The sequence below is a fragment of the Thunnus maccoyii genome, chromosome 1, assembly GCF_910596095.1.
Source record: "Thunnus maccoyii chromosome 1, fThuMac1.1, whole genome shotgun sequence".
NCBI lineage: Eukaryota > Metazoa > Chordata > Actinopteri > Scombriformes > Scombridae > Thunnus > Thunnus maccoyii.
The window spans coordinates 3,600,251-3,622,800 of NC_056533.1; the positions used below are offsets into that span (position 1 = coordinate 3,600,251).

Genomic DNA, 22,550 nt, shown 5'->3' on the forward strand with positions numbered 1-22,550 from the left:
ATTTGTGTGATTTAAACAGCTGCCTGCTCAGATTATGATTCACTAAATGCAACAGACTCTGAGCGTAAAAAAACGCGGGGGGTCTCTGTGAGACTCTCGGATTCAGTGTGGATTGCCCCCTGCTGATTTGCCGATGTAGCCACTTTGTTTCCCATTTACAGAGCCAGGGCTGTATATGAACACTGGAATTTTTTTCAGCGCACACACAGAACAGCTAGCGGACCGTGAGGAGATATTCAGCTTGTTTCATTTTATATATCTGTACAATGATGTTCTGCGGTAGGAATATTGCCTCATTTCCAGTTGCCGACTGTGTAAATTCAGACTTGTGCTTGTTCTGCACAAGCACTCTTAGCTCTCTCCTTCTTTTAATGACTTTTCTTGCTAATCCACAATTAACAGTTGTTAGTTACTTTAGCTCAGCAAATAGCTTAGCAGCTAACTTAGCTTAGCAGTTAGCAATGACTTCTCTCTCTGCCTCTCACTCTCCTGCTCTCTTTTACTCAATGTGTCATATGTTTAGCTATTCCTCTGCCTCCTTTAGTGATAATGGTACATGTAATAAATGTAGTTTATTTGCGGCGTTGGAGGCATGGCTCAGTTAATTGGAAACGCAGCTCTGCACCATGGAAAACCAATTGTTAGCTATTGTAGGTAGCCAGCCCCCAGTAGCTGGTGCGGGTTGACCTACCATAGCTCCTACTCCACCAGTAGTTCCCAAGCAGCCAGGAAGCCAGGGTGGCTGGGTGACTGTCCAAAGGAAGCATAGTCCTAATATGAAGCCCACAGTTCCTAACAGGTTCTCCCCACTCAGTGACACACCCATGGTGAAAACAATCCTGATTATTGGCAGCTCCATAGTGAGAAACGTGAAGTTAGCGACATCGGCAGCCATAGTCAAATGTATTACTGAGGCCAGAGCAGGCAACATAGAAACAAACTTAAAACTTCTGGCTAAGGATAAGCATAAATGGTACAGTCTTTATTCACGTTTTCAGTTATGATTCTCGATTATGGCAATCGGACGTCACACAAATTAATGTCGACATGTACATATGCAAAGACAATGTGACAAATGTGACAATATGTTGTTTTTCTGGGCCCCTGCCTAATCTGACCAGTGATGACATGTATAGCTGCATGTCATCATTCAACCGCTGGCTGTCGAGGTGGTGTCCAGCAAACGACGTGGGCTTCATAGATAATTGGCAGACTTTCTGGGGAAGACCTGGTCTGATTATAAGAGACAGCATACATCCCTCTTTGGATGGAGCTGCTCTCATATCTGGAAATATGGCTGAATTTAGTCTTAGACCAAAACCATGACAACTCAGAGTTGAGACCAGGAGGCAGAGCTGCAGTCCTACACGCTTCTCTATGCTTTCATCAGAGCAGTTATCCACCCAAAACCAAGTAAACCGAAGGAGAGTTATTCATAAAAATATAATAAACATTAACACCACCACTGCAATAGTAAAGCAAAATAGGAGAATTAAATGTGGACTCTTAAACATTGGATCTCTGTCATCTAAAACTGTATTAATAGACAATCTAATATCAGATTATCATATTGATTTGTTTTGTCTTACTTGGCTGTGTCATGAAGAGTATGTCAGCCTAAATGAATCCACTCCTCCCAGTCATATTAATACTCACATTCCTCGAGATACCGGTCAAGGAGGTGGAGTTGCAGCCATTTTTAAGTCAAACCTAATAATCAGCTCTAGACCCTAACTTAATTATAACTCATTCAAAAGCCTTGTTCTTAGTCTTTCACACCCAACCTAGAAAACTTTACAGTCAATTCTATTTGTTATAGTTTACCATCCTCCTGGCCCTTACGTGAATTTTCTTCTGAATTCTCAGAGTTTTTATCAAACTTAGTCCTTAGTACAGAAAAAGTAATTATAGTTGGTGACTTTAATATTCATGTAGACATGGATAACGATAGTCTTAGCACTACGTTTATATCATTATTAGACTAAACTGGCTTCTCTCGGAGTGTAAATAAACCCACTCACTGTCTTAACCACACCCTCAACCTTGTTCTGACATAGAGCATTGAAAGTGAACATTTAATCGTTTTTCCACAAAATCCTCTCTTATCAGACCATTACTTAATAACTTTTGAATTCCTATCACTAGACTACACGCCATTAGACAAAAATGTCTTCACTAGATGTCTATCTGATAGTGCTGTATCTAAATTTGAGGAAGCAATTCCATCAGTATTGAATTCACTGCCATGTCTCAATACTACAGAGGACTCTTATGCTAATTTTAGTCCCTCCCAAATTGATCATCTTGTTGATAGTGCTGCAGGCTCATTGCGAAAAACACTTGACTCCATTGCCCCTTTAAAAAGGAAGATAATAAAACATAAGAGGTTAGCTCCATGGTATAACACCCAACCCCACAAATGAAAGCAAACATTGCAAAATTTTCAAAGGACATGGCATTCCACCAAACACTTAGTCTGGCAAGATAGTTTTAAAACATATAGGAAGACCCTCTGTGATGCCAGACCTGCCTATTACTCATTAATAATAGAGCAGAATAAGAACAGCCTGAGCTTCCTTTTCAGCACTTTGGCCATGCTGACAAAGAGTCATAACTCCATTGATTGTATTCCTATAGCTCTCAGTAGTAACAACTTCATGAGCTTCTTTAATGATAAAATTCTAACTATTAGAGACAAAATTCTTCAGCCCCTGCCTTCAACAGGAACAGATTTATCCCCGATTTCAGGAACCTTAGAAACAGGTGTAAAACCTGATATATATTTACAGTTTTTCTCCAGTCGACCCTCCTGAACTAACTTCAACAATTTCTTCATCTAAACCATCAACCTGTCTCTTAGACCCCATCCCAACTAGGCTGTTTAAGGAAGTCTTACCCTTAGTTAGCACTTCTTTACTAAATATGAACTCTGAACTCTGCCTGTCTTTAGTAACAGGCGATGTACCACAGTCCTTTAAAGTAGCTGTAATTAAACCTCTTCTTAAGAAGCCTACTATTGATTCAGGCATTTTAGACAACTATAGACCTATATCTAATCTTCCCTTTCTCTCTAAGATCCTTGAGAAAGCAGTTGCCAATCAATTGTGTGACTTTCTACATAACAATAGTTTATTTGAGGATTTTCAGTCAAGATTTAGAGTGAATCATAGCACAGAGACAGCACTGGTGAAAGTTACAAATTGCATCAGACAAAGGATTTCTCTCTGTACTTGTCTTGTTAGATCTTAGTGCTGCATTACACACCATTGACCATCACATCCTGTTACAGAGACTGGAACATTTATTTGGCATTAAAGAAACTGCATTAAGCTGGTTTAAGTCCTATTTATCAGATCAATTTCAGTTTGTATACATTAATGATGAATCCTACATGCAAGCAAAAGTTAGACAAGTTCCACAAGGTTCTGTGCTTGGACCAACACTATTCACCTCATAAACTTAGCACAAAAAGTAAGGCAATTTGTGTTTGGTAGATTATTTCTTTGTTGTAACAATGCTTCTTGGCAGTAAATCTTATACCATTGGAAAGCCTGTTTATTTCCCTTTTAAATGGTGCAACATTTGTAAGGAACATGCATTTGTGGGATGAGCAGCAGAGCTGAGTATGTGGGTTGCACCCATGAAAGATTTGCCAAATCTTCTCTGCCAACGCCAAACAGCTTATTTTGCTGTTGCTCTTGACTCTTGTTTTGAGCTTCTGGTACCCCCAGTACAACTTTTCCAATCCAAGTGTTTCAATGCCAATGTTTCCTTTTTCAATTCAGGTTTTGTTTTCAGTGCCAAAATTTAACTGTCACTGTTCTGGCCCCATACTCACTCACTCACTCACACACACACACACAGATGGCGGCAAGCTACCATGCACGGTGCTAGCGCAACCATTAAGAGCAAATTGGGACTCAGTATCTTGCCCAAGGACACTTCGACATGAGGACAGTAGGAGTCAGGGATTGAACCACCGACATTTTGATTAGTAAACAACCCCCTCTACCTCCTGAGCCACAGCCACCACATTAAAAACACCCTTTCCTGTTTTTAATTACAGTTTTTCTTGATTGCTTACACACTATAACTGGGCCTATTAACTAAACCTAAACCATGACGCCATCTACCAAAAGAAAGACCCATTTCCCAAAACTATAAACACTATTCTCCTGTTTTCACTTATGTGCACATTTAAAGAGCATGGCATTCATTGTCATTAACTGAAGGCATCACAGCTTGAACCCAATTAACACACATTTCCCATTTGGAAACACTAAGAGGCAAAATTGTTCACACACCAATCAGAACCTCAGGACAGATAGACAACAGGGCCATGGTCCAGTTCACTTGTTTTTGAACAATGGATCCACAAAGACTTGAGGCAGAATAGATGTGATTTCTTTCATTATGTAGAAACTGTTTTTTTGTCATTGCTTTATATTGGTAAATACATGGAAATTATTATACTGTATTTTATCATCTTTATCTGTTGCATATTTTACAGTGCACTTTTTGACTCAATTCCAGTTTATTGTACTACAGTACAATGAGGAATTACAAATTTTGAGAATGTATCCATGTGTTGTGTCTTTATATTGTGTTCATCATGTAAAGAAGTTGCTCTGGGGGGAAACCATAAGTTCCATTATTCATTGCAGTAACAGGTTTTTACAGTGGTGTTTTGAATTGATCTCGCCAGTGTGTAATGGCTATTTTGTAGTGTGTATGTGTGTTTGATGGCTTTTGTGTGATGTCTGAAGGCAAAGTTTGGTTGAGGTGTAAGATTACATGGTTTTGAGTTCAGAGTTTAGTTTTGACAAGGAAGTTTGAAGTTTGTGAAGATGATTGTACAGTTATGCATTTATGTTTAGAGTTTTGGGAAACGGAGCATAGTTTCAAGAAATGTCTCTTAGCAATCAAGAAAAACTGTAAAATATCTTTTAATGTATTTAGAAATAAACCATAAAATATTTTGTTTTCTCTTTTCCCCCTCATCTTTTGTGGTGGGTTTCCTCTAATTGTCATTTTTTTCCTTCACGTTGTATCCAATAATAATATTAGTAGAAACAAGTAGGATTGGTAACAACTACAACTTGTCTGCCATGCAGTCACACTGTTGCTTTCTCCCACTACAGGATGAGGCTCAGGAAAGGATCAGGTGGCTTGCTGGGGAGATGCTTCCACCAAGTGGCTGCTAACTGTCATTAAAATAGGATGACCAATAATCCAGAGAACCTGCAGGTGTTTCTCAATGAAATAATAAAGTAATCAGTGTGTGTACTTTGCAAATGATGAGTTGTTTGATAATGGGCATTAATCACTAGTATTATTATTATGATTATGATGATGATGATGATGATGATGATGATGATGATGATGATTATTATTAGTTAGTTAGTTAGTTAGTTAGTTAGTTAGTTATTATTGTGAAAATTTACCGTGCTTTAATATGTTGGGTTTGCTAACATCATACATTGCATTTTTACTTTTTGCAGGATGTATGAGTGGAATGGGGAAAGCTCTTCTTCTGTTTATTTTTTAATTAAAGAATAAGTTGAAGACATACTTAAGATAATAAAACGCGTGTATTGAAAACATGTGCGTCATTAATACTTTTATTTCGAAGAGCGGAAGTTAGATTTTTCCTATTCTGACAGGCTTTACAGGTACACTACTCCAACTTAGGCCATTCTTGATTGCGTTTACACCTGAATTTGTGCGTAAGAGGATAGCCCTCTTCCAGGCCCCGTTTTCCGCGTTTTTTAATTATTTATTTCCGTGTAAACTGCAGTCTTGATATAAAAACATTGATGGTGGATAATTTAGCCCTGTGTTGAGGGCCCTGCAAAGGATTATAAATTCATCCCAAACCTCAGTTTATATCCAGCGATATGGCTCGACCACGGCCGCGGGAGTACAAGGCAGGAGATTTGGTTTTCGCTAAAATGAAGGGATACCCGCACTGGCCGGCGAGGGTGAGTCTGATGCGGCCGGGCTGGGAGCGCAGGGAGGCGGGGTTGATTTACACAATACAGCCGCTGCTTTACTGGGGAAAAAGCTACGGCTCCCTGAGCTCGGCTGGGGTCCACGGCCACATTTGGTCTGCGTATTTCTGTTACTCAGGCATCTATTAAAAGCCTTAATTGCACTCTAGACTGAGTCACAATGTAGACATTTTAAAATTATGAAAACACGTAACATTTATTGAGCTCAATTTGTTCAATATGGTTCTTATTTCATTCAGCTCTTACTTGAGTTGTAACGCAATTTTCATGTTAATATTTCCCATTAATTAGTTCAACGTGTGTTTTTATTTATTGTTTGCATTTAGCTGTCACACGTGGATTATATGAGCCAGTAGTTGACCTCAGGTAACCCGTAGCGTCTCTGTTTCAACACTATTATTAATACACCATCTCATTTGCAATGACTGATGTTATGTGTTATACAGTAGCTGTCTGATAGCAGGCAGAGTATGGCCTCAAATTCAGTGGCGCACATGGGTTATCATGTCATGAGTTGCTGTGGATTTCCTCAGTGCAGTGGGCTGTCAGGCTCCATTTGTAACCTCTTACAACAAGTTACCAGGAGCACCTCTCTCCACCATCATACAGTAGGTATGACTGACTCAGTTCAGTTCAATTTCACCATGCTTTATTGTGCATGTATGACAGGACATGAGCGTGTAGTAGCCCCATAGAAGCCAATATCAGTTAAGGTGATGTGATAGTTAACACTGGTAATTTTTAAAAAAAGAAAGCTTTCAGCATTAGGAGGAATATAATAAATATTCTCTAACAGTGTCTCTCTCCCTGTCCTTTCAGATTGATGAGCTTCCAGAGGGAGCTGTCAAGCCACCTGCCAACAAGTACCCCATCTTCTTCTTCGGGACTCATGAAACGTAGGCGCCTTTCTTCCGGGATGTGCAGTGTTCCACTTCTACATATGTTGTTTTAGAGGAAAGCCTGAGTAGTTTCTGCCACATGAAGTCTTTCCAGTAGAAGTAGCGCTGGGTAGAAATGTTTGGGAAAAATGTTCAGTGGCAGTGCATTAAGATGTTTCAACCTTGAGTGTTAAAGTTCATTCCTGACCTTGAAAATAGTAGTTTGACAAAATCATTTTGAATTTGGTTCAGTTACTGACATTGTTCTGGAGCTCTCACAGTCTTCATCCTCAGACGGAGTTTGCTCAGTTGTTATCACGAGTACTAAGTACGGTCACATTTTAGTACTTTTCCATGCTCAATGTTTGAGGTTAGATATTTAAACTTGTGTAAAAACATTTTTTAAATGAATAGTGTCAGGTTTTTTTTGTTTGTTTGTTTGTTTGTTTGTTTGTTTTTTACCATTGTAGGTCATTAAAGTTAAATGTTGCCCAGCAGCTTAAATCCTCTGCTGTTGGTTTTATTTATCTCATGCATGCACAAGCTAGTAAACATGGATTTAAAATGCTTTTAAAATCTGCTTTGCAAATGCTTTATGAGGAAGGAAATGCATTTCACACTTTTGTTAGACCTCAAAGATACACACAATGTGTTTTGGTGAGTAATGCTCAATGTAAACATAACTTTTGTTTGTTGCTTTATATTTGAAAATGGTTATGTGTAAACTTATTTAGTGTTTACTGCTGAATGTAATTTTGTTGGGCAAAAAGCCTCTACAACATAATGTGGATCATCATGTGACTCTAAAACTACTGAAACCCACAGTAGTACTTACAAATTCAGAGTTCTCAGCTCTTTAAGTCAGACATGGGGAAACTCTGGGATGCCTTTAGCTTTTAATGAAAAACATGTTTTACCATAAAATAATCTGTCTAAAAAAATGTTGATGTCAAATACAGCATCGTTAAAGTTTTTTCCAGCCTGTTGCAGTGATACTAGCAGTAAATGTCTCTTCCTCCTTCTTCAGTGCATTCTTAGGCCCTAAGGATCTTCTGCCCTACAAGGAGTATAAAGACAAATTTGGCAAGTCCAACAAGAGGAAAGGCTTCAACGAGGGCCTGTGGGAGATTGAGAACAACCCTGGAGTCAAGTTCACAGGCTATCAGGTCAGTCAGTACTCTATTATGTCTGTAGTTCAGAGAAGACAGAGGGAGAAAACATGGAGGGGGAGGCGGGCTGTGATGCCAGACAAGCTCGATGCTCAACAAAGCCGCATTGTTGCCTCGCCAAAACTATAAGACACAAATGAAAGAGCTGTTCAAAGCAGACAGAGTTTGAGTAAGTATTTTTCTGAACTCTCACATTTATAAACCAGTCCTTTTTTCAGAAATTATGAAGTTTGTTCCGTACACAGGCCATCCAGCAACAGAGTTCATCGGAAACAGAAGAAGGGGGGAACGCTGCTGACGGCAGCAGCGAGGGAGAGGAGGGCGACTCCGTTGAGGAGGAAGAGGACAAGGAAAAGCTGAAGGGAGACAAGACAGGATCCAAACGGAAAAAGACAGCTACCTCCAAGGTACTTAACTTCAGCAGCTGAATGCACTAACACAGAAAGGAGGACGATTCAGGTATAATAGGAGATGATGTAACAAGAATTGATGAGTCAAATAATCGACTAGACGACTGACAGAAAATGAATCAGCCACAATTTTGATAATCGGGTAATTTTGTTTTTCTATTTCTTCAAAAATACCACAGATTTACAGATTTAAACTTCTTAAACATGAATATCAGCAGTTATTGTTCTACTCTTATATGATCATAAAATTAATATGTTTGGGTTTAAGACTGTGAGTCAGAAAAAGAAAATATTCTTCAGATTAATCAATAATCACATGTGGATTAACCCGCTGCTGAAAATATCCTCTTATTGAGTAACGTTTGCTAAAAACTACTGTATGAGCCAAACTTAGGAATTAATTAGTTTTTGTTGTTCTTACTCATCCTTGTGTACAGGCCTAATTAGCTTTTGTTAAAATATATGTTTTTTATTATATGAACAGGCTTGATGTTTTAATGTAAGTAGTGAGTTTAATCAGAAATCTGTAATTGCATTTCGCTCGTTAAGAATAATTTCATACACCATGACAACAAATTACTGTCCTGTTAAGAGAGTGAGTGCCTTGGTGCAACACCTTTAGGCCCACAATTTGGGTTAATTAGTTCATGCATGGCGTAGCTGTGGAGGCACACAGTTTCTTACCGTCTTACTGGACCTTACAATAAAGGTGTTTCATCATCCAAGGACTGGTGTGAATAATTGAAGGCTACAGCAGGATACGTGTAAGCACTTTGTCTCTACAGCTACAGTGACCAGCTGTTTTAGGAAATGACTGTGCTTTTAAAAAAAAATGAAACCATATAGAGAGACAAAGTCATGGTGTCGTGTCCGAGCTGGCCTCTTTTCCACTAGTTTCTGTAACTCGCGTTACAGCACTAGGTATAAGGAATTGAAACCTTTGTGATTTTACAAAAACTACAGCTCCCATGACAAACTACAAATGCAACAGCACTGGTACTTGGTTTCCTCCATATCCATAAAACTCCTCAACACTGTCTTCTAAATCACTTTTTCACCTATCTAGTTGTAAACTGCGCTGTGTAAAAACAGCGTTTGTTCTTCTCTGTCCTGCTGTTATTTATTGTTGTCTGAGCTAGCTGCGCCCTCTCAACTCACTCATGGACTCTCCTCTTCTGTCAAGCTGTGACGTTTAGCATGTATGTAGGACTTATAATAACACATAAGTATTGAAAACATATGGTATCAAATTTTTCAAAAATCTATTACTTATCTAAACATGAATCGAGCCACATGTCAAACTGTTGAGAAAAGTTCTGTTCCAAGGCTGGATTTTTAGTAATTGGCATAGTTACACATGTTAATGGAATATTAAATGAGGTTTAATTACTTCTAGAACAGAACCCAGAAGTTCCAGTTTCACTCCGGCTCACTATATTTGTGAACCTTTTTTAAAGTTTAATGTCCTCAGTGGGAACCGGTGGGCTTTGGGCTGAGAGCCACAGACAGGGAAGGAAAGTCAGGTAGTATTGAGAGACACACATTGTCTTTATATGTTTGTTGACAATAGGTATTTTCACAGCAGAGATTTTGACTTGTCACAGTAGGGAAAGCACAGTCGTTACTAATAACATTAACTATGGCTCTTTTCTATTCATGTGTCCCAGTAAACCATGACAGTGTGACAGTGAGCCAGCATGCACAAGCCTGAAACTGAGGTAGCTGGAGCGTAACTGTATGGTTACTGCACATGCCACATAACTGCAGCATCCATGATTTGAGCCAGGTTACATGTCATACCCATCTCTCTCCCCTTGTTTCCCGTCTGCCACTTCACTATCCACTTTCCAAGGCAAACAATGTCAAAAAAAAAAAATCTTTAAAAAATAAAAAACTGAAGCAGCTAAATGGAATTCAGCTATCATTTATTATTCACACCTGTGACAAGTCAAAATGTCCGTAAGAAATATGTAAAATAATGGCAACTATTTCTTCTAACATGTATCTGGTGCTCATTTTAAGAGGGACATATACACGGCTTCATATATATATATACATATAAAGCCTATGAGCAGGTACTTCAGTGGGACAGTGCTGTTTATGGACACAATATTGGCTACCAGACCTATTTCTTATAATAGTTTCACTCTGTGGCATTTCTCCATATATATCATTCATTCAATCATGTTAGTTTCTTAAATAAATTCTGTTCCTGACTATCTTACTATATTCATTACGCTGTTCTCTTCTGTTTGACCTTTATTTTGGAAAAAAAGCTCCCAGGTTTGAAGGGATGAAGTGCTGCAGAGTCGAGCCCTGCATTAGTGTGTTACTGTATTAGTGCATAAGCCATTGCTGCTGTAAATGGAAGCAGGTTGAAAAAGTCACACATCCCGCTCCTCACTTAGCAACCGCTGTTGCCTAGCAACAAGGCTCCATTACGCACAGCACATGTGGTGCATCTGAAGGAATGTGGCATTGCTGAGGTGTGTGTGTGTCCTGTCACATCATTGAAACACTGGTGTGTGTGTGTGTGTGTGTGTGTGTGTGTGTGTGTGTGTGTGTACAAGAGGTACTAGAGGGAAATGGAATCTCCTCAGCTGAATAAATATTAAAAGTGATCTTTGTGTTTATGGGATGGCTATTCATCAACCTTGTCTCACTCCCCTTTCAACCTCACCCACATACACACACACACACACACACACACACACACACACACACAGGCACACTGACCAATGGTGGAATTATTGAATTTTAGGCATTTAGACATTTATAACCAGTTGATGACTGACACGTCATTTTTAAAAAGTTTATGGAATGGGTTTTTCCACTGCTACTATCGTTAGCACTACTCATTTCAAATGGGTTGATAGTTGAGGAAGGCTCTGTCCTAGATCTCCTCGTATTTTGTATCTACATGCTTCCACTTGGCCAAATAATGTATAATCATAAGATTTTCATCACAGAAGTTGCAATGACACACAACTGTATGTGTCCATAAAATCAGGATCCACCAGCAATCTGACATCCTGAAAGAACTGTCTAATGGATGTCAAATGTTGGATGTCTAATAATGCTATTCAGGTCATTAAACACATCAGAATTTGATGATACATTTTATAACCTGATCCCCTCCATTAAGCCTTGTGCCAGAAATTATCTTTGATTCTAATTGAACTTTTATCATGTTAATAAGGTAGTTCATCCCTGTTTTTATCAATTTCATATTGTTTCAAAAGTCTGATTATTTTTATCTTTTTCTGACTTGGAGAAAGATAGTCATGCTTTTATTTTCTCCAGAATCTATTATCATAATGCTCTTTTTACCTGCCTGAGTAGCGAAGCCCGCTCACGCCTTTAGCTTGTACAGAATGCTGCAGTCAGACTTTTAACTGGAACAAACAAAAGAGATCACATAACCCCTACTTTAGCCTATTTGCATTGGCTTCCAGTTGATTTTTCAACCATGACTTTTAAAGCACTTCATGGTCTGGCTCCAGCATACATTTGTGAGCTTTTGTGTCCATATGTACTTGCACTTAACATTAGATCTAGCAACAAAACTCTGCTGGCAGTCCCTTGATTTACACTTAAAATTAAAGGAGACTGTGTATTTGCTGTCAGGGTCCCCGAACCATCAGAATAGTTGAAATTCATCTTTCTACCTCAATGACTTCCTTTGATCTCTACTAAAAACTTTTTTTTTATAAACTTGCTTTCCTGCTTTAATTGTATCAATTATTTTTTGTTTTATTAGTAGGGTAGCAGTAGGGTCATCTAAAATTGCCTTATAGTAGTAATAGTTACTGTTCTCTTCTAACTGTGTGTTTATCAGCTCCCTTCAAAGCATGATGTGCTACTGACAATTTTTTGTCTTTTTGAAATGAAAATTGAAGTGTTCCTGCATCCTGATCTGTGTGTCTGTGGCAGAAATCCTCCAAGCTATCCAGGATCTCATCTGGAGAAGAGGATCTGGAGAAAGATGGGAAAGATGACGACCAGAAGAGCGGTTCTGAGGGAGGAGACCCCGACAATGACATCATCCAAAATACCACCGACAGTAAGGTGGGATTCATGAAAGTCTACATACGTATCATTGATCATATCTTGACATATGTGTACAGAACAGGTCATAGTTAAAAAGTCAGTGTTCCAAATCTCACTGTTTTTAACTATCTCTCCAATTTTCTTGACCAGAAATTATCAATTATTCTATGGCTTTCTTAAATGTTGTGAAGCATAACATAATAACTAGATAATACTCATTAGAGCACTAGCTTTGTTAAGGTCTGCCTCATCCACAGTGTTACAGTCCTGGATGTTTTCCATTGAAAAGCTTATAGAGGACCCAAGTAATGACGTCACATCCGGGCTAGCCTCTGTTCCACTAGCTTCTCATTCAGCCTTATTTAATCTGGTTTTCTGAAAAAAATAATTGTGTTCAAGGATTTTACTTTCCTTATTCTAAGACAACTCAGCATCCTCTACAGCAGATACTCTAAGAAATTGAAACATTTGTGATTTTAACAAAGTTTGATGATTATTTTGTGAGCACAGAAAAAACTATAGTCCCCATGAAAGTGTCCTGCTGGTCTAAGCTAGCTGCCACTAGCTCATGGACTCTCCTCCTCTTTCAAGCTGTGACATTTAGCCCACAAACGTCCAGGACTTATGGGAAGTGGTGTTTGTTAAAGACCACTAAAATGCATAAATGATTAATAAATAACAACATTTTTATAACAAGTGAGCAACACAGCATACTGTTGGCTGGATGTTTAGGTATTAGTTAAGTGTAGTTACACATGTTAATGGCATTATGACTAAGGTTTTCTTTCTTGTGGAACTTCTCTACATTGGACAGTCACTGTACGTATTGAGTCTTTACACCCCAAATTGGTCGCTCCCCGACTAATTTTAGAATTTCTTCCAGATGCTATGTTGTTTGACATTCAGTCTGAAAGGGTCACAATGCCTAATTAATTGCCAGAACGATCAATGATCTGGCTTTCAGGGTATTGGTGAGATTTCTGGCATTCCAGAAATTTTGGTTTGTGTCTTGCAGTGTGAGAAGTTCCATGGTCTGTACTATATTCTAGCAGTACAAGGGGTAGCAATGAGACCATTTTGGCTGAACTTGGAAAAAAAACATACAGGGCTAGTAGAGTACTCTCTCTGTCTTTGTCTCTCTGTCGCTAATGTCAAAATGTCGACTATTCCAAGTTGTAGGCAGAAGTAAACAAGCTGCCATTAAAGTAGTGGTATCTCACTTATAAACTTGTATATTACTTTTAACCACTTTTGCCACTCTTCATATGTTTACAATTTTGTGTTTTGAATTTTCATTAAAATATACATTTAATCTTATTACAATGCAAAATCATGTATTGCGAGTTTGTGATTTATCATCATAAGCTAGCAAGTAATATGGCTGAGTTTAATTACATAGCACTTTCATGTTCACAGTGTAATGTTAGAAATCAACATCATTAACAATGAATCACATGACTACTTGTCATCTGTAAAAAAGAGGTCATCTGTAATGATGAATCCACAGAATTATTATCTGACTATGCAGCTCCCCTCAGCATCTGTCAGATCATTGTTCATTGTTCATTTTTACAGCTCACAGCTCTACTGTTTTGTTTCAGTCTCACTGCTCTCCTGGTGTCCTATTTTCAATGAAAAAGCTCTGATAAATCCACTGTACGCTACCTGTCCAGCAGCAAACAGCAGACAGACAAAGTTAGCAGCTAGCTGGTGATCATAGTGGAGCATTTAGCAGCTAAAGAGGCAGATATTTTTCTCCGTTGGTGGAGGCCAAACATGTCTCAAAATGAATGCTAATGTTGCCCTTTATCTCCTGGATGTGTGTGCAGTGGATATAAAAAGTCTACACGCTCCAGTTAGAATATCAAGTTTTTGTGATGTAAAAGAAGTGAAACCAAGATAACTGATAAAACTAAACTAAGCCTTTGTTGAAGCTCTTTTTGAGTAAGAGTCAGCTTGGCATATCTAGACTTGGCAATCTTTTCCCACTCTTCCTTGTAAAAAAGTTCTAGATCTGTGCACAGCCCTCTTCAGGTCACCCCACAGGTTTTCAATTGGATCCAGGTCTGGGCTATGGCTGGGCCATTCCAAAACGTTGATCTTCTTTTGGTTAAGCCATCTGTTTGTTCTGTCTGTCTGTCTGTCTGTCTGTCTGTCTGTCTGTCTGTCTGTTAGTCAGTCAGAGGCTGTGAACAAATGCTTGCCCAGCAAAAATAAAACTGAGAATATAGAATATGCAGTGTATTTTATATTATATATAGGTATAGCATCATCTGAAACTGTACAGTTTATCTCAAAATAAGAAGACAAACATAAATGCTCTCTTTCCAATTGCTTTTCTGACTGTAGGAATGGAGTATTGTGTAGAAATCCTCAATTGATATATTGTGGAGTATGGTACCAAAAACTGTTGTAGGTAATGAGGATATTTGAAATGTACATATTCAAAGATAAGTTGCAGCCAGTGAATGTGTCTTCTTATATTGACTGGAGGCCGTTTAAGTGAGTTATACATTATACAGTGATGAGTACTAAAGGGACATCCAAGACCACATCTACAGAGATTATTGTATGCTGTACTGAGGGATAGAAGGTTAGTTTTGGATGCATTTTGTTAAACAACATTGGCATAGTCAAGAAATGGCAATATAAGTTGTGAGGTAAGTTTCTTTTGGACACTAAGTGTAAAACAGTTTCTAGATCAAAATAAAGCACTGTCAATGTGAGGTTTGAATGTAAATTCAGAGTCAAGCCACAAACTCAAATATTTACTTTGATCAACTTGATGGAGATAAGTACCATCATTACACGTTATTAGATTATTAGATTTTGTTTCAAGGCTCTGTCTTGTACCAAAGTTTAAGAGTTTGTTTTATTGAGCAGTAGTTTATTAGAGAGGAGCCAGTTTTGTAAGGTGTTGAAATCCAATTGAAAGCAGTTTGGATTTGCAGTAAATGAGGTTTAGAAGTATAAATGGCAGTATAATCTGCATGTAGTTGAACAGAAGAATTACAACAGAGTAAAGGAAAATCATTAATGAAAATAGAGAAAAGAGGAGGACCCAGCATCAAACCCTGGGGTACACCCCTTTGTTGAACAAATAAATCAGACTTACTCCCTTGAAGGACAACACATTGTTTTCTATTATGTAAATAAGAGTTAAACCATAATAATGCATTTTGAGATACACCAACTGCATAAAGCTTATCTAAGAATAGGTAGTGATTAACCAAATCAAAAGCCTTCTTGAGATCAATAACATTAGCCCCTTGTAAGATTGTCAGCATAGGATGCTGAAAACACATCGTTTGTATATTTTAAGAGAGAAGTAGCTGTTGAATGATTAGGTCTAAAATCTGGATTGAAATGGTGATAGGATAATATTAGTGTTAAGATACTGTTATAACTGATTAAAGATTAGTTTTTCAAATACTTTAGCAATAGAGCAGATAGGTCTATAATTATTTGGATCAAGAATGTCACCATCTTTTTAAGGTGGAGTAATGCGTGAATATTTCCAGATAGCTGGTAAATCACAGGTAGATAAGAACATGTTAAACAAGTCAGCAAGTGGGTATATGAGATTATAGTCTTTCTATTCTTGATTAAAAGCTCTGTTTCACTGTCTACTTTTAATTTTTTAGAGCACACCATGTGAAAAAACTTCTCGAGCTGAGCTGATACTAAAAGGTGACATGAAAACACTGCAGACCACTGATTGGTTAGTCATTTATCTCATTCACAGGCTTTCTGTTTCAGAGAAAGCTTTCTACCGTTTCCTCTCCTCACTCCACTGCTCTCTCTCACTCGTTTCAATTCAATGTGCTTTATTGGCATGAAAGTTTCAAGAACAATGTTAATATTTATATTAATTATTTATACAGTATATCCTATGCATTTATATGTGTGTGTGTGTGTGTGTGTGTGTGTGTGTGTGTGTGTGTGTGTGTGTGTGTGTGTGTGTGTGTGAGAATGCATGCGTGTCCCTAAGGTTGTGGCATATTTATACATATTGGGCAGCAAGATATGCCCTGCCTCCTTCTCCTAGGATGTTTTTTTCATTGTGAGAGTTCATTAAGCTCTTTGAAATCTGAAATTACAGAGTTGAGCTTGTTAAAGTAAATGTTCCCTTCACTGAATGTTTTACATTGAAGGAGAAAATAGTAGTCTCTCTCTCTCATTCACTGAGTCACTCTTGAGTTTAAGGGACTGGATACAAAAAGCTGAAGATACTCTAATGTCCCAGCTTGTATGCTTCAACTAACCACATTAACTGTTCTTATGATGGAGAGTTCACGGGAGACATGAAGGCAGTTTCAGCGGCTTTGTGACAGGTTAAATTTTGGGGTTTGCCATTGAAAATGACACTCGGTGTGCACGGATACCAGAGAGAGTATTTTAGATTAACTTCACAGAGTCTTCTTTTAACTGTATCAAAACAACAGCGCCTCATCCTGAGTTCAGCACTGAAATCAGGATATATGTAGATTCAAGTACCTTTAAACCCCAGCTCCTCTTTCTCTCTGGCAAGACAGAAGATTCTCACCTTGTCCTGAAAACTGAGAAGTTTAATCTGGATAGGCCTTGGACCAGCTCTGTTGTTGTGTAGGAACGTGGGAGTGTGGTGAGCCCTCTCAATAGCCAGAGGATTGGGGAAGTTTTCCAAGGAACTGTGGGATTAACAGGGATATGAGGCCAAGAATATCGCGGCCCTCAGAGGATTCAGGAATCTTAACAAAGCGAAGACTGGAAGATCTGGTTTGTTTCTCCAGATCCTGGGCATTATCTTAAGTTAGTTCTTTGGTCCAAGCCAGGAGATCTTGTAGATTGTCCTTGTTTGCCCCAGTCCATTGCTCTAGTGAAGAGACATGTTCTCCAAGAGTATCCAAGGACATTTGAATGCTTCTCAGTTTTGTTTGGATAGGATCCACCTTTGAATCAAGATGAGTGAACTATCTGTTTTGATCTGTTGTATACCATCCCATAAAGTTTGAAGGGAGTCTGATTTTGTTGATCCAATGCCGTTGTTAAGCTGGTCAGTGTTATCCAGTCATGGTGCCGACTAAACAGAAATGACACTGGGCTTGTTTAACCTTAATCCTACCGACCGGGGTACCTGCAGACCCCAGAGGTATACTTTTAGTCATATCTCACAGGTGCTTTATTCTATCATTCCTATTTTTCATGACTTTGTCAATCAATTTATTCCTAATGACTTCATATCATTGTTTTCTCTTTCTGTTTAAATTAGTGATTTTTTAAAAATACCAATGTATTGGGGTCCTGGGGGATGATGAGTAAGGAGTGAGGCAGTAAGGCAAGGCAAGTTTATTGATATAGCACACTTCAGCAACAAGGCAGTTCAAGGTGCTTTACATAAAATGTTAAAAGGACTGAGATAAAGTGCAAAAGAAACACCATAAAAGGACATTTAAATACAATTAAAAACAGTAATAAAAGAGTTTAGAGAATAGAAAATAAAAACAAGCTAAAATAGAATAAAACAGATAAAATACAAGAATAAAAGTTACAGTGCAGTGTAAGAAATGAATAATTATTTGATTTAATAAAAGGTAGCAGCAAAGAGAACAGTCTTCAGCAGTGATTTAAAAGAACTGAGAGTTGCAGCAGACCTGCAGTTTTCTGGGAGTTTGTTCCAGATATGTGGAGCATAAACACTGAACACTGCATCTTCATGTTTAGTTTTGACTCTGGGAACACAAAGCAGACCTGTCCAACATGATCTAAAAGATCTGGATGGTTCATAACATAGCAGCAGATCAGAAATGTATTTTGGCCCTAAACCATTCAATGTTTTATAAATTAACAGCAGTATTTTAAAATCAATTCTTTGACAGACATGAAGCCAGTGTGAAGATCCGAGAACTGGAGTGATATGAAACACTTTCTTGGTCTTATTGAGGACTCGAGCAGCAGCGTTCTGAATCAACTGCAGCTGTCTGATTTCTTAGGGAGACCTGTAAAGACACCATTACAGTAGTCGAGTCTACTGGAGATAAATGCATGGACAAGTTTTTCTAAATCCTGCTGAGACATAAGTTCTTTAAGCCTTGATATATTCTTAAAGGTTCAATGTGGATTTGGCCAGAATTTTAGTTTAAAACATTCCAAAATTAACTAAAATTTTCAACAGAATGTGAAGAAATAACAGTTTTGATGTTTGTCAAAGATATATATATGTATTGTGTTGCAGAGATATGTACTGAAGTTAGCATGCTAACCAGCTAGCTTCAGCCCGTTCTGTCTCGTAATACCACTTTGTGCCTCAGGGGTGATAGTGAGTCACTGTAGTGTCCAGTCTGCCCTCAGTCCAACATGAGAGGAAGAAGAAGAAGATTACTGGCAGTAATGGTGGAGCCAGGCTGAAAACTGTTGAAATTTTCACTGTAGGGCTGTTAATATGTCAGTTTATTAAGTTTTAATATTTTCTCAGAAGGTAACCTTGTAGATTCCCAGTATGTGGTCAATTCATCCAAATAATGCCTATTTGGAAAGTTGCACCGACGTTGTCGGAGCAGCCGGCTGCTGCTGCAGATGCTGGCTGTGTGGGACATCAGCTGATCCGACAAACTGCACTGGTTTGCACCAGCTATGTGAAAGCTGGCATGAGCCATGTGGCATCATAGCACATAAGCTGGATTGATAGTGAAATATCATATCAATAAATTGGGTCTCTACTGGATTACTGTGTTGCAAAATGGCAGAAATTAATGAAAAATTATGCTGTGTGGCAGAAAAAATGCTTTTTTACCATTAGTGAGTTCTGTGACATTTAATGATTTAGAGGTGTTCTAGTTTTTTCCCAAATCATTTCTTTGTTGGCTTTTGTTTTTAACAGTTGCTCATTATTAATATAAGATTAAGCTTAATTTTATTGATCCCCTAGGGGAAAATATTACTGATGTAGGTAAAAAACTGCTAAGCTAAAAAAGTGTTACCATCAACTGTGATCCATGCCTAATTTTTAATAATCTGTTTTAATCATTTTTGTTTGTTTGTTTGTTTTTGCAGTTTTAGTAAAAATGAAAGAAAGAAATTGAGAACATCTCTTCTGCAGGTGACATTAATGACTGAATTCTAATGAATTAGATCACCTGGCATATTTACCTGCCATAGCAGCGTTTACTCAACACAGATGAGAGGAAGCAACAGGATGTAAATGGTCACACTGAACGTTCATTTATAAACAGTACAATGCTCCTTTTCCTGCTTTGTTGTTGTTGGTTTACACTGGACTAAAAGCTCAACTCTTAACTCACCTCTACTTCATTGATTGTAAGTGACACTTTTATATATATATATATATGTTTCATTGAGTAACTTGTTTTTTTTAACTTAGTTATTATAGTGAATTACCCTCAGTTGTATATCTGGATGATGATCTCTGAGGATGTTGCATTCAGTTTGAGGTGTTGGATCCTTCAGCAGCAACTTTTCTTCGGCTAGTTTTACAAATTGGAGATCTGTGTTCTTGAACAACCCCCTGGCCAAATTACTCCCAAACTGATGCTTTAAGGTGTTTTTTTTTGTTTTTTTGGTGAATACAATGTTTCAGCCACTGCCAGATCACGTCTCCTTTAGCTAACGTAGCTCCCCTCAAACATAAATAAGGGGAGTCGCTCTCTTAACAGCATGTGTGACTTTGTGTACCTGAACTTGTTGCAGCATTTTAAGTTGCTGCACCAGGTTCCATCTGCAGTCTGTTGAACACAATTGTTTTGTTTAATATTCCTCACAGTACAACCGTTGTTCATAGAAAAATAACAAACCTTAACGTCCCATTTTTGAGATGGAGAACAGAAACACTCTGTGTAGTTGAGCCTTTACAGTTACAACACTGTGACATTTTAAAGCACAGTTAATAGTGAAATCAGTTAATCACTGCATCCCTACTGTAGAGGTTAAGCAGTACTTGCCAGAAATTTCTGCAGCTCCTTTAATGTTGCCATAGGCCTCTTGGCAGCCTTCATGCTTTGTAAGCCTTTTCTGGATAGTGGCTTTTGCAGTGGGATGCAACCAAGAAGATGTCCAGAAAATCCTACAAGAACAGCTGAACTTGATTTGAGGTTAATCAGAGTCACTGTAATTGATGGCAAGTGTATATTAATGACTATTCAAACATGAGTTTGAATGTGATCAGTAGATTCTGAACACATCCACATCCCCAATTATGAAAAGATAATTACTTATAATATTTTCTTTTTTCCCACTAAAGTTTTAGTTTGTTTTTCACTTGAATTTTATAGGCTGCAATTTCACATAAAAGGTAGAAAATTTCTGACATGATTTATCTCTCTTTACGTCACAAAAACCTGCCAATTTAACTGGGGTGTGCAGAGTTTTTGTATCTGTATATTGCAACTCTGCTAACAAGTTCCCCATAACAACTTTATATGTCAGTATTGTGTTTACAATCTATTTGTGCTGCCCCCAAGTGGCCACAAAATCAGTTACTGTAGGTTTAACATCATGAGATGCACATTTTCATAAATAAATGTGTTATTTGTGTTATTTTAGCCATATTTAAACCAGAAAATGTTGTCTCGTTTTGTTATAGTTTACTATTGTTCTAATCCTAAATGTACAGACAGGTGACAAATTATAGGAAAAACCAACATAAAGTGTCTTAGTAAAGTGTTGGGTCACCATGTGCTGCCAGAACAGCTTCAGTGCACCTTGGCATTGATTCTACAAGTCTCTGAAGTCTTCTGGGGGGATGAACACCATTCTTCAAAAAGATATTCCTTCATTTGGTGTTTTGATGATGGTGGTGGAGAGCGCTGTCTAACACATCAGTCCAAAATCTCCCATAGGTGTTCAACTGGGTTGAGATTTGGTGACTGTGAAGGTCATAGCATATGATTCACATCATTTTCATACTCATCAAACCATTCAGTGACCCCTTGTGCCCTGTGAATTGAGGCATTGTCAACCTGGAAGAGATTCCTATCAGGATAGCATTCAGACCTGTACCGGTTTTTCCTTTAATTTGTCAACCGTCTGTAGTTACTACTGTTAATGCTGTGCTCTCTGCTAATACCCAGTTACAGTTATTTACAGTGTATTTATTTTTGATTGACCAATACTACTAATGGTGTTTCTTTATTATTTCCTCTTGTGTCCCACAGAACCAGTTGCTCATAGAAGAACATTAAGTGAAGAAAGCATGAAAGGGAAATCATTATTTGTAGCTGTGATGTTTGAAAGTAGAATCTACAACATGATTTCTCATCAACACTGTCTACTGGCTGCCATCATCACCTCCACTTCTCTTTTGGACTTCCAGTATGTGTTTGTATTAAAGATGCACCCTTACTGATACTGGTATCAGTTATCATGTGGATACCAGAGTAAGACTGGGCATTATGTTACACAATTTTTTCAGCACTTAAACTTAATGCCAAGGGCCATGTCAGAAATCAAAGGACTTCATTTTCTTCCCTTGTTATCTTGAACTCTCTAAAATAGACAGATTAAGATTGTGAATGAGTTTTTTTCCAGTAAGTCTGAATGCTTATAAGTTTGTGTTGTTAAATAAACATGAAATATAGGATATTTAAAGGGGCATTAAGTACTTGAAGACTTGCTCTATTGGCAAACGTTAGGACATGTGACAACATTAGCTGTGATTATAGGGAGTCTTTTTTTCCACTAACTTGGACTAACGGCCCAGTCAGAATAAAAATGTTTGAATTCGGAGGGTATAAACCTCTCTTAACCTGTTCAACAGATGAAAATCTGTCAAGTTCCAAAGTTCCAAAAACATCATTGCACTGTTTCTGCTCTTGCTCTCAGTGGTGCAGGTGGTTCTCTTTCTTCTTTTCAATATCTGCAACAGTAGAATTAAATCTCTTGCTTCATTAGAAAGCATAGCAGCAAAAGTTTGTCTGTTTCTATTGCTCATGTCAGAACATGTTATTTTGATTATTCTGGATTCTGGAGCATGGAAATATGACACACAACCAAAAAAATAATTTAGAGCTTTGACAAAATAATCTTAATGGTACTACA

The 22,550-nt window shown here is 38.0% G+C and overlaps 1 protein-coding gene across 6 annotated transcripts; it reads left to right on the forward strand.

Moving 5' to 3' along the window:
• Positions 1 to 182: 182 nt before the first annotated feature.
• On the forward strand, positions 183 to 21,976 carry hdgfl3 (HDGF like 3). Of its 6 annotated transcripts, none has more exons than XM_042414652.1 (8): positions 183 to 279; positions 5,142 to 5,247; positions 6,831 to 6,907; positions 7,917 to 8,055; positions 8,304 to 8,465; positions 12,402 to 12,536; positions 16,163 to 16,208; positions 21,668 to 21,976. In XM_042414652.1, the coding sequence occupies exons 2-8, from the start codon at positions 5,221 to 5,223 to the stop codon at positions 21,856 to 21,858; spliced, it is 777 nt and encodes a 258-aa protein (XP_042270586.1). In that variant the 5' UTR covers positions 183 to 279; positions 5,142 to 5,220; the 3' UTR covers positions 21,859 to 21,976. The 6 variants fall into 6 exon arrangements, with proteins under 6 accessions (XP_042270586.1, XP_042270585.1, XP_042270609.1 ...); XM_042414657.1 differs by lacking the exons at positions 183 to 279; positions 5,142 to 5,247 and adding exons at positions 5,937 to 5,981; positions 6,458 to 6,619 and having other exon boundaries at positions 16,163 to 16,239; positions 21,668 to 21,750; XM_042414648.1 differs by lacking the exons at positions 183 to 279; positions 5,142 to 5,247 and adding exons at positions 5,939 to 5,981; positions 6,458 to 6,619.
• The last annotated feature ends 574 nt before the right edge of the window (positions 21,977 to 22,550 follow it).